We start from the raw sequence: 15,829 nt of genomic DNA, 5'->3' as shown, positions 1-15,829 counted from the left end.
TCCGGGTCCCGGCAGCAGCAGGTGAGAGCCGAGCCCACCGCGGGGCCGGGCTTACCGGGGAGGGGAGCGGGCCCGGCCGCCCGGCCGTGCCTTGGACGTGCGCAGAGGGGCCTCTCCTGCCTGCTGGCCGCTCGGCACGGGAAGCCTCTCGGTGCTCGGTACTGAGGGGAGTGAAGGCACGGGGGGGGGGGGGGGGGGGGGGGGGTTACCTGGAGGTCCGTAATTCACACTGTACCTGCACTGGGAGGGAAAGGGGCCAGGGTTGAAATAGCTGTTTCTAAAGCAGCCAAGGCGTTCCCTGCTTGTTTTCTCTGATCTAATCTTGTGCTTAGTTGGGAAATTAGACTGTTGACTGTAGCTTTAAGGTGCTGAAGGATCTGGAGACTGGGATTCTCGGAGAAATGAGAAGGGGGAAGGGTGCATTGCCCTCCTTTTGTTCTGCACACAGACCTTGCTGGGCTGAGCCCTGGGGGAGGCCAGCTCATCCCAGCCTTTCTGTTAAGGACTTCAGTTGCTGCTGTTGCTCTCCTGCTTTCGCCCGTCTTTGGACAACTGCTTAGCTCCAGTAAAGCCATCAGGCTTCTTCATAAATGCTTCTTATTCCAGATGCAGAGGCAGCTCAAGCACAGGCCCTCGCTAATGGCTGCAGTGGCTGCGGCTGTTGGGTTTCATAGGTAAGAATTTTTGTAGGGGATTGTCTCTCCTGTGAAATGCTTGCATGGGATTTGTCCATAAAAAAATCCCTCACTGTTCTCTTTTCTCCACTGCTTGGCTGTGAGAGCAGGAAGCAGCAGAATCCGTGGCAGAGATAGATAAAGAAGAGCACGGGGAAGAAGCAAGCCCAGATGGCAGGGAGAAAGAGAACCAGCAGTATCCAGGTCAGGCAGAAACTGCCCCTCCCAGAGCAGAGTCCCAACAGCTGAGAAGCTGGAGCATCATGCCCAGGGAATGGATCTTGCATGTTGGCTGTCTGAGAAGCTGCACAGTGAGAAACGGTCGCTAGGTTCAGGTAAGCCTCAGTAAGACTAATTCTAAACAATTAACAGGCATTTCCATTTTACTTCATCCCATTCCTGACTAGTTCTAAGCTATTTTTGGTTACTTAAGTATTTATGGTCATTTCTGGCCTGTTTTAAGCTGCTCTTGCCTTTTTCTAATGTGCTTCAGGCTATTTCTAACCTCTTGATGCCCATTTCTAATTCTTCTGAAGCCATTCTGGCAGTTTCCAAACCATTTTGGTCCATTTCCTACCCATTTCTAGCCTGGTCTTGCCCTTCCTAGCTTGGTTTAACTCCTGTATGGTCATTTTTATCTTACTGTTCTGCATTTCTAAACCTTTTTTAGATTCTTTTGGCACATTGTAAACAATGGAGAGGCTTTTCCATCTTATTCTGCCCATTCCTTACTAGTTTTAAGCTGGTTTTGGCTACTTCTTTAGTATTTGTGGTCATTTCTGGCCTGTTTTAAGCTGCTCTTGCCTATTTCTAATGTGCTTCAGGCTATTTCTAACCTCTTGATGCCCATTTCTAATTCTTCTGAAGCCATTCTGGCAGTTTCCAAACCATTTTGGTCCATTTCCTACCCATTTCTAGCCTGGTTTTGCCGTTTCCTAGCTTGGTTTAACTCCTGTATGGTCATTTTTATCTTACTCTTCTGCATTTCTAAACCTTTTTTAGATTCTTTTGGCACATTGTAAACAATGGAGAGGCTTTTCCATCTTATTCTGCCCAGTCCTTACTAGTTTTAAGCTGGTTTTGGCTCCTTCTTTAGTATTTGTGGTCATTTCTGGCCTGTTTTAAGCTGCTCTTGCCTATTTCTAATGTGCTTCAGGCTATTTCTAACCTCTTGATGCCCATTTCTAATTCTTCTGAAGCCATTCTGGCAGTTTCCAAACCATTTTGGTCCATTTCCTACCCATTTGTAGCCTGGTTTTGCCGTTTCCTAGCTTGGTTTAACTCCTGTATGGTCATTTTTATCTTACTCTTCTCCGTTTCTAAACCTTTTTTAGATTCTTTTGGCACATTGTAAACAATGGAGAGGCTTTTCCATCTTATTCTGCCCAATCCTTACTAGATTTAAGCTGGTTTTGGCTCCTTCTTTAGTATTTGTGGTCATTTTTGGCCTGTTTTAAGCTGCTCTTGCCTATTTCTAATGTGCTTCAGGCTATTTCTAACCTCTTGATGCCCATTTCTAATTCTTCTGAAGCCATTCTGGCAGTTTCCAAACCATTTTGGTCCATTTCCTACCCATTTCTAGCCTGGTTTTGCCGTTTCCTAGCTTGGTTTAACTCCTGTATGGTCATTTTTATTTTACTCTTCTCCGTTTCTAAACCTTTTTTAGATTCTTTTGGCACATTGTAAACAATGGAGAGGCTTTTCCATCTTATTCTGCCCAATCCTTACTAGTTTTAAGCTGGTTTTGGCTCCTTCTTCAATATTTGTGGTCATTTCTGGGCTGTTTTAAGCTGCTCTTGCCTTTTTCTAATGTGCTTCAGGCTATTTCTAACCTCTTGATGCCCATTTCTAATTCTTCTGAAGCCATTCTGGCAGTTTCCAAACCATTTTGGTCCATTTCCTACCCATTTCTAGCCTGGTCTTGCCCTTCCTAGCTTGGTTTAACTCCTGTATGGTCATTTTTATCTTACTGTTCTGCATTTCTAAACCTTTTTTAGATTCTTTTGGCACATTGTAAACAATGGAGAGGCTTTTCCATCTTATTCTGCCCATTCCTTACTAGTTTTAAGCTGGTTTTGGCTACTTCTTTAGTATTTGTGGTCATTTTTTGGCCTGTTTTAAGCTGCTCTTGCCTATTTCTAATGTGCTTCAGGCTATTTCTAACCTCTTGATGCCCATTTCTAATTCTTCTGAAGCCATTCTGGCAGTTTCCAAACCATTTTGGTCCATTTCCTACCCATTTCTAGCCTGGTCTTGCCCTTCCTAGCTTGGTTTAACTCCTGTATGGTCATTTTTATCTTACTGTTCTGCATTTCTAAACCTTTTTTAGATTCTTTTGGCACATTGTAACAATGGAGAGGCTTTTCCATCTTATTCTGCCCATTCCTTACTAGTTTTAAGCTGGTTTTGGCTACTTCTTTAGTATTTGTGGTCATTTTTGGCCTGTTTTAAGCTGCTCTTGCCTATTTCTAATGTGCTTCAGGCTATTTCTAACCTCTTGATGCCCATTTCTAATTCTTCTGAAGCCATTCTGGCAGTTTCCAAACCATTTTGGTCCATTTCCTACCCATTTCTAGCCTGGTTTTGCCGTTTCCTAGCTTGGTTTAACTCCTGTATGGTCATTTTTATTTTACTCTTCTCCGTTTCTAAACCTTTTTTAGATTCTTTTGGCACATTGTAAACAATGGAGAGGCTTTTCCATCTTATTCTGCCCATTCCTTACTAGTTTTAAGCTGGTTTTGGCTCCTTCTTCAATATTTGTGGTCATTTCTGGGCTGTTTTAAGCTGCTCTTGCCTTTTTCTAATGTGCTTCAGGCTATTTCTAACCTCTTGATGCCCATTTCTAATACTTCTGAAGCCATTCTGGCAGTTTCCAAACCATTTTGGTCCATTTCCTACCCATTTCTAGCCTGGTTTTGCCGTTTCCTAGCTTGGTTTAACTCCTGTATGGTCATTTTTATCTTACTGTTCTGCATTTCTAAACCTTTTTTAGATTCTTTTGGCACATTGTAAACAATGGAGAGGCTTTTCCATCTTATTCTGCCCATTCCTTACTAGTTTTAAGCTGGTTTTGGCTACTTCTTTAGTATTTGTGGTCATTTCTGGCCTGTTTTAAGCTGCTCTTGCCTATTTCTAATGTGCTTCAGGCTATTTCTAACCTCTTGATGCCCATTTCTAATTCTTCTGAAGCCATTCTGGCAGTTTCCAAACCATTTTGGTCCATTTCCTACCCATTTCTAGCCTGGTTTTGCCGTTTCCTAGCTTGGTTTAACTCCTGTATGGTCATTTTTATCTTACTCTTCTGCATTTCTAAACCTTTTTTAGATTCTTTTGGCACATTGTAAACAATGGAGAGGCTTTTCCATCTTATTCTGCCCAGTCCTTACTAGTTTTAAGCTGGTTTTGGCTCCTTCTTTAGTATTTGTGGTCATTTCTGGCCTGTTTTAAGCTGCTCTTGCCTATTTCTAATGTGCTTCAGGCTATTTCTAACCTCTTGATGCCCATTTCTAATTCTTCTGAAGCCATTCTGGCAGTTTCCAAACCATTTTGGTCCATTTCCTACCCATTTGTAGCCTGGTTTTGCCGTTTCCTAGCTTGGTTTAACTCCTGTATGGTCATTTTTATCTTACTCTTCTCCGTTTCTAAACCTTTTTTAGATTCTTTTGGCACATTGTAAACAATGGAGAGGCTTTTCCATCTTATTCTGCCCAATCCTTACTAGATTTAAGCTGGTTTTGGCTCCTTCTTTAGTATTTGTGGTCATTTTTGGCCTGTTTTAAGCTGCTCTTGCCTATTTCTAATGTGCTTCAGGCTATTTCTAACCTCTTGATGCCCATTTCTAATTCTTCTGAAGCCATTCTGGCAGTTTCCAAACCATTTTGGTCCATTTCCTACCCATTTCTAGCCTGGTTTTGCCGTTTCCTAGCTTGGTTTAACTCCTGTATGGTCATTTTTATTTTACTCTTCTCCGTTTCTAAACCTTTTTTAGATTCTTTTGGCACATTGTAAACAATGGAGAGGCTTTTCCATCTTATTCTGCCCAATCCTTACTAGTTTTAAGCTGGTTTTGGCTCCTTCTTCAATATTTGTGGTCATTTCTGGGCTGTTTTAAGCTGCTCTTGCCTTTTTCTAATGTGCTTCAGGCTATTTCTAACCTCTTGATGCCCATTTCTAATTCTTCTGAAGCCATTCTGGCAGTTTCCAAACCATTTTGGTTCATTTCCTACCCATTTCTAGCCTGGTCTTCCCCTTCCTAGCTTGGTTTAACTCCTGTATGGTCATTTTTATCTTACTCTTCTGCATTTCTAAACCTTTTTTAGATTCTTTTGGCACATTGTAAACAATGGAGAGGCTTTTCCATCTTATTCTGCCCATTCCTTACTAGTTTTAAGCTAGTTTTGGCTACTTCTTTAGTATTTGTGGTCATTTTTGGCCTGTTTTAAGCTGCTCTTGCCTATTTCTAATGTGCTTCAGGCTATTTCTAACCTCTTGATGCCCATTTCTAATTCTTCTGAAGCCATTCTGGCAGTTTCCAAACCATTTTGGTCCATTTCCTACCCATTTCTAGCCTGGTCTTGCCCTTCCTAGCTTGGTTTAACTCCTGTATGGTCATTTTTATCTTACTGTTCTGCATTTCTAAACCTTTTTTAGATTCTTTTGGCACATTGTAAACAATGGAGAGGCTTTTCCATCTTATTCTGCCCATTCCTTACTAGTTTTAAGCTGGTTTTGGCTACTTCTTTAGTATTTGTGGTCATTTTTGGCCTGTTTTAAGCTGCTCTTGCCTATTTCTAATGTGCTTCAGGCTATTTCTAACCTCTTGATGCCCATTTCTAATTCTTCTGAAGCCATTCTGGCAGTTTCCAAACCATTTTGGTCCATTTCCTACCCATTTCTAGCCTGGTTTTGCCGTTTCCTAGCTTGGTTTAACTCCTGTATGGTCATTTTTATTTTACTCTTCTCCGTTTCTAAACCTTTTTTAGATTCTTTTGGCACATTGTAAACAATGGAGAGGCTTTTCCATCTTATTCTGCCCATTCCTTACTAGTTTTAAGCTGGTTTTGGCTCCTTCTTCAATATTTGTGGTCATTTCTGGGCTGTTTTAAGCTGCTCTTGCCTTTTTCTAATGTGCTTCAGGCTATTTCTAACCTCTTGATGCCCATTTCTAATTCTTCTGAAGCCATTCTGGCAGTTTCCAAACCATTTTGGTCCATTTCCTACCCATTTCTAGCCTGGTTTTGCCGTTTCCTAGCTTGGTTTAACTCCTGTATGGTCATTTTTATCTTACTGTTCTGCATTTCTAAACCTTTTTTAGATTCTTTTGGCACATTGTAAACAATGGAGAGGCTTTTCCATCTTATTCTGCCCATTCCTTACTAGTTTTAAGCTGGTTTTGGCTACTTCTTTAGTATTTGTGGTCATTTTTGGCCTGTTTTAAGCTGCTCTTGCCTATTTCTATTGTGCTTCAGGCTATTTCTAACCTCTTGATGCCCATTTCTAATTCTTCTGAAGCCATTCTGGCAGTTTCCAAACCATTTTGGTCCATTTCCTACCCATTTCTAGCCTGGTTTTGCCGTTTCCTAGCTTGGTTTAACTCCTGTATGGTCATTTTTATTTTACTCTTCTCCGTTTCTAAACCTTTTTTAGATTCTTTTGGCACATTGTAAACAATGGAGAGGCTTTTCCATCTTATTCTGCCCAATCCTTACTAGTTTTAAGCTGGTTTTGGCTCCTTCTTCAATATTTGTGGTCATTTCTGGGCTGTTTTAAGCTGCTCTTGCCTTTTTCTAATGTGCTTCAGGCTATTTCTAACCTCTTGATGCCCATTTCTAATTCTTCTGAAGCCATTCTGGCAGTTTCCAAACCATTTTGGTTCATTTCCTACCCATTTCTAGCCTGGTCTTCCCCTTCCTAGCTTGGTTTAACTCCTGTATGGTCATTTTTATCTTACTCTTCTGCATTTCTAAACCTTTTTTAGATTCTTTTGGCACATTGTAAACAATGGAGAGGCTTTTCCATCTTATTCTGCCCATTCCTTACTAGTTTTAAGCTAGTTTTGGCTACTTCTTTAGTATTTGTGGTCATTTTTGGCCTGTTTTAAGCTGCTCTTGCCTATTTCTAATGTGCTTCAGGCTATTTCTAACCTCTTGATGCCCATTTCTAATTCTTCTGAAGCCATTCTGGCAGTTTCCAAACCATTTTGGTCCATTTCCTACCCATTTCTAGCCTGGTCTTGCCCTTCCTAGCTTGGTTTAACTCCTGTATGGTCATTTTTATCTTACTGTTCTGCATTTCTAAACCTTTTTTAGATTCTTTTGGCACATTGTAAACAATGGAGAGGCTTTTCCATCTTATTCTGCCCATTCCTTACTAGTTTTAAGCTGGTTTTGGCTACTTCTTTAGTATTTGTGGTCATTTTTGGCCTGTTTTAAGCTGCTCTTGCCTATTTCTAATGTGCTTCAGGCTATTTCTAACCTCTTGATGCCCATTTCTAATTCTTCTGAAGCCATTCTGGCAGTTTCCAAACCATTTTGGTCCATTTCCTACCCATTTCTAGCCTGGTTTTGCCGTTTCCTAGCTTGGTTTAACTCCTGTATGGTCATTTTTATTTTACTCTTCTCCGTTTCTAAACCTTTTTTAGATTCTTTTGGCACATTGTAAACAATGGAGAGGCTTTTCCATCTTATTCTGCCCAATCCTTACTAGTTTTAAGCTGGTTTTGGCTCCTTCTTCAATATTTGTGGTCATTTCTGGGCTGTTTTAAGCTGCTCTTGCCTATTTCTAATGTGCTTCAGGCTATTTCTAACCTCTTGATGCCCATTTCTAATTCTTCTGAAGCCATTCTGGCAGTTTCCAAACCATTTTGGTCCATTTCCTACCCATTTCTAGCCTGGTCTTGCCCTTCCTAGCTTGGTTTAACTCCTGTATGGTCATTTTTATCTTACTGTTCTGCATTTCTAAACCTTTTTTAGATTCTTTTGGCACATTGTAAACAATGGAGAGGCTTTTCCATCTTATTCTGCCCATTCCTTACTAGTTTTAAGCTGGTTTTGGCTACTTCTTTAGTATTTGTGGTCATTTTTGGCCTGTTTTAAGCTGCTCTTGCCTATTTCTAATGTGCTTCAGGCTATTTCTAACCTCTTGATGCCCATTTCTAATTCTTCTGAAGCCATTCTGGCAGTTTCCAAACCATTTTGGTCCATTTCCTACCCATTTCTAGCCTGGTTTTGCCGTTTCCTAGCTTGGTTTAACTCCTGTATGGTCATTTTTATCTTACTCTTCTCCGTTTCTAAACCTTTTTTAGATTCTTTTGGCACATTGTAAACAATGGAGAGGCTTTTCCATCTTATTCTGCCCAGTCCTTACTAGTTTTAAGCTGGTTTTGGCTCCTTCTTTAGTATTTGTGGTCATTTCTGGCCTGTTTTAAGCTGCTCTTGCCTATTTCTAATGTGCTTCAGGCTATTTCTAACCTCTTGATGCCCATTTCTAATTCTTCTGAAGCCATTCTGGCAGTTTCCAAACCATTTTGGTCCATTTCCTACCCATTTCTAGCCTGGTTTTGCCGTTTCCTAGCTTGGTTTAACTCCTGTATGGTCATTTTTATCTTACTCTTCTCCATTTCTAAACCTTTTTTAGATTCTTTTGTCACATTGTAAACAATGGAGAGGCTTTTCCATCTTATTCTGCCCATTCCTTACTAGTTTTAAACTGTTTCTTTGTTACTTCTATTTGTGGTAATTTCTGTCCTGTTTTAAGCTGCTCTTGGTTATTTGTAATCTTCTTTAGGCTATTTCTAACCTATTGATGCCCACTTGTTTCTCTTTTGAAGCCATTCTGGCTGTTTCCAAGCCCTTTTGGTCCATTTCTTGTCATGTGTTGTCCCCCCCAATACGGCATCTGCTTTTCCCCACCACGCCAATTTGTCTTCCCCCCCGCCACTCCCCCCTGTTCTTCTATCCCGTATCCCACTCTTCACCCCTTTCTCATCATCTATCCCTTTTAACCGCCATTATTCCCACACCCCCACCCCCCTTCTCTACCATCTGTCCCCCCTAACAGCCATTCTCCCCCCCTTCCCCACTATCTCTCCCATTTAAACCCCTTTCCTCCGTCATCACAACAGTCTTCCCGCCCACCAAAGCCCGAACTAACCTTCGTCCAGCAAGTCTCGATCTTTACCGCGCCGAGCTAAACCCTGCTGAGCTCCGTAACCGTGCACGTACAGAAAACAAAGCTGCGTTCCAGCCCTCACCGCTGTCTGCTCCTTCCCGGGCACTGCCATCGCTCCCTCACAGAAAAGGACACCGCTGATTGGCCACCGGTCTCTAGGCGGGAAAACGGTCCCTCAGCCGTGCGGCCCGGGATTGGACGGCGCTGACCCTCCGCCCCGCCCCCCCGGGTGGCTTCAGCTCTGCTCGGCTCACTTCGGGTTAGCATAGCCTGCGTTAGTTTACCACGGCTGTGTGGTTTGGCCTAGCCTGGGGAAGCATAGCATAGCCTCCATCCAGCGTGAGATTAAGATGAGTGAGATTAGACCTGGGTGAGATTGACTGGGGGGAGACTGACCCTAGTCAGATTTGTCCTGGGTCAGATTTGTCCCTGGTCAGATTACCCCAGGGGTCAGATTAGCTCGAGTCAGGTTAGTCCGGGTCAGATTAGTCCGGGTCAGATTAGCCCAGGTCGGATTATCCCGGGTCAGATTAGCTTGGGTGACCCGGTTTGGATCATCCCGGGTCATTTAGCTCAGATAAGAGACAGGTGAGATTAGACGGGTGAGATTATCCTAGCCTCCTTAACTTAGTTTAGTCTGAGTTACCTCGAGTTAGTCTTGGTTAACCTGGATTAGCCTATCCTCAGTTAGCCTGGGTTAGATGAGCCTGGATTAGATGGGGTTAGCCTACCCTATCATAGGGCGGGGTATATGGGAGGACAATACTGGGGTTTTGGGGATATGGAGTCCCTACATGGGGGTCTGTGGGGGGATTTGGGGGTCTGGAGTCCCTGCATGGGGGTCTATGGGTGTATTTGGGGGTCTGGAGTCCCTACATGGGGGTCTGGGGGGATTTGGGGGTCTGAAGTCCCAGTATGGGGGTCTGTGGGGGGATTTGGAGTCCCTGTATGGGGGTCTATGGAGGGATTTGGGGGTCTGGAGTCTCTCCGTGGTGTTTTGTAGGGGTGTGGAGACCCCTTATGGGGTGTATGGGGGAATACGGGGGGATATGGGGTTCTGGAGTCCCTAGATGACGTGTGGGGCAATAGGGGGGGGATACGGGGTTCTGTGGGGCTTTATGAGGGGTATCTGGAGTTCTGCATTCCCATTATGGGGTTCTGTGGGGGCCCTGCGAGCCCCGAGAGGAGGGAACGGGACGGGAACGGAGCTTCCGGCCGCGCCGCGCTCGTCAGGGCCATCTTGGAACAAAAAATGGCGGCAGCGCAGGCGCGGTGCGGCCGTTACCACGGCAACGCGGACGCCATGAGGGGTGAGGTGCCGTACTCAGGCTAGCACCTCACCAAGATGGCCGCCCCGTAGTGCCGTACGTCAAAATGGCGTCTCACTAATTTGGCCTGTCCCGGCGCCCGTACTCAAGATGGCGCCTATCAAGTGGCATCAGTGCACCCCCCCCCCCGTGCCCGCCCCTGTCTCCCCTCTCCCCATGGCGGCGCAGAGCCGCGCTCCCCCCCAGCCGCCTCCCTCCCCTCTCCTCACGGCTCCTGCTCCCGCACCTCTCTCTGCACCTCCTCCATGGCCGCCCTATGGCGGCGGGCGGGGCGGGGAGGGGCGGGAGGGGGCAGGAGGAGGAAGGGAACCGAGTGGTTCCGGGAGGAGCCGACACCTCCCATTGCCCCCCCCGCCGGGCACGGCTCAGCCCGGATCGGCACGGCACGGCTCGGCTCGGCCCAGGGTAGAACCGGGGCACCGAGGGGGTCTGGGGCAGGCCGGCAGCCGGAGGGGGGCAGTCGCGGGGGGGCGGCGCTGCTGTCCCGGCCTGCAGCGGGGACCGTGTCCCCCTTCCCATCCCTCCTGCCGGAGGCACTCGTGTTCCCCGCGGCCGCTCCGGGTCACGGTCTCCACGGCAACAGCTGCTGCCGCCGCTCCGGGTCACGGTCTCCACGGCAACAGCTGCTGCCGCCGCTCCGGGTCACGGTCTCCACGGCAACAGCTGCTGCCGCCGCTGCTGCACGGACTCGGCATCCACCTCCTGCACGGCGCCACCACCGTGGTCTTTGGGGTACGGACAAACGGGGGGGGGGGGAGAGACACTGGGGGTGCTGCGACCCATGGAGAGCCGCAGAAACAGTTTGCCAGGGCTTCCCCAAGGTGCTCGATTGTTTTGTTCTGTGTGCAGGATGTTTCTCATCACACCCCAAAGCTTTTCCAGGAGTCAAACGCATCGGTTTCCCTCTCTTCCCCCAAGAAAGGGGAAGTTTGTGGCCGGTTGCAATGATAGCACCTGGAGTGGTGCTGCCCTGAAACAGGATGAAATGGCTGCATCCTTCCGGGAGGCTGCCTCCGAAAGCAGAATTGCCCTGTGAGCTGGAGAGGTGCCCCTGCAGTGAGGGCCCGTGCCCAGGGAGGCATGGGGAGCTGGGGACTTGGCACTTTCCTGCCTATCATAGAGGACTGTGATGTACGATGGTAATGAATGCATCTTTATTTATAGATATGATACTATGAAATAGCTTTATTATCCCTTGCTAAAAATGCTTCCTTTTTTGCTTTCTTAGCAGTCAGTGCAAAAATTCAAGTTAATATCATAATATCATGGTAAAAGCTGCAAGCTCTGAAGTGGTACAGGCTGGCAGGAAGCTCCCAGTGTATGGTTTGGTGTGAGCAGCACCGATGTATTAGGTTTGGCATAGTAGTACATGGGTTTTTTTTCTTGTTTTTAGTGGCCATCTATGCCATCTATGCATCTATGCTTAACTTGTTAACAATTTATGTTCATATGTACGAGGAGGAGGAACATAAAGATGATGTAAGGATAGACAGGTTTGTAAAACCAGCCATTTCTTCAAGGGACGGCTGCTGCAGCAATACCCTGCTTGCACGATGCCCTATATGAGTGTCTGTTTTGAGCGAGTTTTACACGTGACCTGCACCCTGATCATGCGTTCTTTTTAGGCTGCACACCCGCCTATCAGCCTCATCAGCGTTGATGCTGTGGACCCACATCAGTGGTTTCTTGAGCTTTGAGAAAAACCCAGTTCTTGTTCTTAGATAAATACAAGAACCCTTCTGTTTCAGAGCAGCGTGCAGCCATGTGCACACTGTGTGTGCCAGAACAGACCCTTTCAAGAGCTCCAGAAGACTTTTTTAGCCTCTTTCTTTCATCTGCAAGACCAAAAAGGAAAGAGAGGTTTCTGCAACTGGGAAGCAGGAGAAGAGAGCGGAGGTATGTCTGGTAATCGTAGCACATGCTTCTCTGACCTTGCCGAGAGAGGAAATCCATTTACTCTCTGCTTTCATCGATTGGTCTGTAATTTGCCTGTAGTTATCCTCCCCATTTCTACATTTTACAGAATCATGGAATGGTTCATGTTGGAAGGGACCTTAAAGCTCATCCAGCTCCAACCCCTGCCACAGGCAGGCAGGGACACCTCACACTAGAGCAGGTTGCTCCAAGCCCCTGTGTCCAACCTGGACTTGAACACTGCCAGGGATGGGGCAGCCACAGCTTCTCTGTGCACCCTGTGCCAGCGCCTCAGCACCCTCACGGGGAACAGCTTCTGCCTAAGAGCTCAGCTCAGTTTCCCCTCGGGCAGGTTCAAGCCATTCCCCTTGGCCTGTCCCTACAGGCCCTTGTCCCAAGCCCCTCTCCAGGTTTCCTGCAGCCCCTTTAGGCACTGGAGCTGCTCTCAGGTCTCCCCTTCAGGAGCCTTCTCTTGTCCAGGCTGCCCCAGCCCAGCTCTCTCAGCCTGGCTCCAGAGCATAGCTGCTCCAGCCCTCGCAGCAGCTCCATGGTTTCCTCTGGCTCGCTTGAGCAGCTCCACGTCCCTCTTGAGCTGGGGCTGAAGATGTGGATGCAGGACTTTGTTTCCTCTTACATTGGCATAATGCAGAGTGACACTTTAACAGCTGGACAGATGTAGATTCTCCTACCTGGGGCCAGTAAATGAGAGCAAAACCACATCCTCTGCTTGAACAAGGAAGAAATTATTTTGTTCACCTTGTTTACGTGCTTAATTCAAGAAGTTTTTTCCCTTCCAGTCAATTACATTCACGTAATTGAAAACATTGTCCCAGGAAATCTCAGCTTGGTTTGCTTTCCTGCTCGGAGACCATTGCGCTGCTTTTTGCTTAAACAGCAATTGCTTTGCTTGCAGGCTGTTTTGCAGCAGCTCTATGGCTATGGGGAATTACCAGTGTTTTTCTAATCATCCTGTTGGATGTTGTGACAATGCAGGTCCCCGGTTTCCTCTTGACATTTGGGTACTGCCAGCAGAGTTTGCAGCCCTTGGTGTTGTCTTTGTTGAATTAGGACCTGCACTGCTGAGGAGAAGGCAAGGCCTGGAGGGAGGGAGGGAGAACCAGGAACAGGTCAGCCCCAGTATTTTTCTGTAATGAGGGTGGTAAAGCACTGGCAGAGGTTGGCCAGAGAGGTGGTGGATGCCCCATCCCTGGGGACATTCAAGGCCAGGCTGGATGTGGTTCTGAGCACCCTGATGGAGTTGAAGATGTCCCTGCTCATGGCAGGGGAGGTTAGACCAGATGACCTTTAAAGGTTCCTTCCAACCAAAACCATCCTGTGCTCATATGATTAGAACCCCAGGGAATGCAGGCATTTCCCTACAGCTGCTGAGGGTCTCTTTAGAAGCCCAAGGCCACAGTTACCCTTCTTTCTTAGGGAAGGGCTTCCCGTCCTCACGCTCTTTGGTGTGTCTGGTGGCATTGTGCCCATGCCGAAGCTTGTCTTTGGCACCTTGAGCTAAAGTGCTTCACTGACATGAGGTTAAATTCATCTGGAGGAGCCTGTTTTAATGCAGCCAGGGAGGGGAAACTGGCTTATTATTTGCAGTACTGAGCTCTGTTCAGCAGGTGGGTCACGGTAAATGTTTGCTGCCACAAGTACCAGTACCAGTGCGAGTAACACCCAGCTCTGGGCAAATGCACCTTGATTTCAACCTATTTGAACTGGTCACTTACCAGCATAGCAAGTATCACATCCTGCAGGCAAAGCTGCTCAGGTGCAGCTGATGGATCCCTGAGCCCAGCAGGAGGCCTGAGGCTGCTTTTCCATTTACCTCTAAGAGCAATGACATTGGAACCACGGCAGGACGTAGAGCTTTCGTGTGCATAACCCCAAATGTATCTGCCTTTCCTAGCCTGCCAGGCAGGCAGCGTTAGTGCCGCTTTCTAGCTCACTAAAGGGTATTATCTGCTCAACATTTTCCAGTGACAAGACTTCACCTGTACCGTAGCTGATGGTGGGCTCACAGACCAGAACACACACAGCCTATTGCACAGATCGGCTTTCCTGGCAGCCCCGGGCAGCACTTGCAGGGACAGAGGTGTGTACTTAGCCCCTGATTCCAAGAAGATGCCGTAACATGGCTGTTTCTAACTCATTTATGCCCACTTCTAAACTGTTTTATTTGCTATTTCTAAATTCTTTCTGCCATTTCTAACCCGTGTTTGGTCACTTCTAACCCTTTTAAAGCCATTTCTTAAAATTTCCCTCTTTTTTTGGCCCTTTTCTCACTCTGTTTAAGCCACTTTTTTATTTCTCTAACCCATTTTTTCCCATTTGTCAGCAGCTTTAAGCCTTTTTTGACGATTTCTAACACAATTGTGGCCACTTCTAACTAGATTTAAACCCATTTTTAGCCATTTGCAACCCTTATATGTCCAATTCTAACCTGGTTTAAGCCATTTTGTCCATTTCTAAACTATTTTTTCTTCTAACCATTTTTTTTTGCCACTTCAAACACATTTTTGCCCATTTCTGAGCCTGGTTTAAGCCATTTTTCCCCATTTCTACCCTATTTTAAGCCATTTTAGTCTATTTCAAAACAATTCATGGCCATTTCTATCCCAGTTTTGCCCATTTCTTACCAGTTTTAAGCCGTTTTTGGCAATTTCTAACCCATCTTTCCCATTTCTAACCCCTTTAAAGCTTTTTTGGGGGCTATTTCTGACCTGTCTGTGGCTGTTTCTGTCCCATATTTATCCACATCTTCCGCATTGTAGGCCATTTTTGCCCACTTCTAACCCATTTTTACCCATTTCTTGATTGTTTTAATCCATTTTGGGCCACTTGTGTTCCACTTTGGACCATTTGTAAGGTGTTTTGAACCATTTTTTTCATTTTCTAACCCATGTTTGCCCATTTCTTATCTCATTTTAGGTATGGGACGCCTAAAAATAGTTACTGAAAGAGACTAAAAGACAAGGACAGCTGGAAAAAACATGAATGAAAAAGGAAATAAATAAAATGTGTAAAGAAAATAAAAAGCAAAAGAGAAGAATGTGATTATAAATCCCCACAAAGCAAACACAAAGCAATAAAAGTCTGAAAGAATCTCGAATAGAAGTTCCCTGAGCAACTTTGCCCCAGCCCCAATATTGCAAACTGTCCCCACTCAGCAGCTGGGGTCCCCGGAGGCTGTCAACGGGGAGGGGAGCCGCCGTTGCTCTCAGGCCGTTGCTTCTGCAGCGTGTGCTGCCACCTCGTGTCCAAGCGTCGGTACTGCAGGTGCTGGAGGTGGGGGGGGCACGGCGTAGCTCGGGGCACTGCTCGCTGCTGCCATCCTGTGTCCAAAGCTCGGTACTGCAGGTGCCGGAGATGCGGGAGGGGAAGCAAAGGGGTGGCTCAGAGCAAAGGGAGGTGCTGCCCTCCTGTGGCCAAAACTACGAACTGCACGCCAAGAGGCCGGAGCCGCCCGAAGGGAACCGAGCGCAGCCGAAGCCGCCTGAGGGGGACGGAGCCGCCCGGAGGGACCGGAGTAGCTTCCATGGGGTCCCAGGGGAGCCGACAGCTGCCATTGCCCCCCCCGTTTGCCTCCGCCGAGTCCCGTTACCCCCATGATTCGCCTCGGCTCGGTACGGTACGGTCCGGGCCCGGTTCGGCGGCACAAGCCGCACCCCGACTGGCTGAGACGCCTGTCAGTCACTCTTACTCCCGCCCCGCTTCCGTTCGGTTTCTACACTGGCCCCC

At 46.6% G+C, this 15,829-nt stretch overlaps 1 protein-coding gene across 11 annotated transcripts; it reads left to right on the top strand.

Annotated features, from left to right (window-relative positions):
• Nucleotides 1–944: 944 nt before the first annotated feature.
• LOC117438656 (formin-like protein 14) lies at nucleotides 945–15,083 on the top strand. 11 transcript variants are annotated; one of them, XR_004550937.1, is made up of 5 exons: nucleotides 948–1,009; nucleotides 8,797–9,102; nucleotides 11,925–12,067; nucleotides 14,069–14,183; nucleotides 15,020–15,083. XR_004550937.1 is itself a non-coding variant. In XM_034074095.1 (4 exons), the coding sequence occupies exons 1-4, from the start codon at nucleotides 10,262–10,264 to the stop codon at nucleotides 13,234–13,236; spliced, it is 903 nt and encodes a 300-aa protein (XP_033929986.1). In that variant the 5' UTR covers nucleotides 9,935–10,261; the 3' UTR covers nucleotides 13,237–13,272. The 11 variants fall into 11 exon arrangements, 4 of the variants coding, with proteins under 4 accessions (XP_033929986.1, XP_033929988.1, XP_033929985.1 ...); XR_004550936.1 differs by having other exon boundaries at nucleotides 11,920–12,067; XR_004550938.1 differs by lacking the exon at nucleotides 8,797–9,102 and having other exon boundaries at nucleotides 945–1,009; nucleotides 11,920–12,067.
• Nucleotides 15,084–15,829: the final 746 nt, after the last annotated feature.

This window comes from Melopsittacus undulatus, unplaced genomic scaffold, assembly GCF_012275295.1.
Source record: "Melopsittacus undulatus isolate bMelUnd1 unplaced genomic scaffold, bMelUnd1.mat.Z mat_scaffold_548_arrow_ctg1, whole genome shotgun sequence".
NCBI lineage: Eukaryota > Metazoa > Chordata > Aves > Psittaciformes > Psittaculidae > Melopsittacus > Melopsittacus undulatus.
Note: the sequence above shows the minus strand (reverse complement) of the source record. Positions and strands in the feature narration are given on the sequence as shown.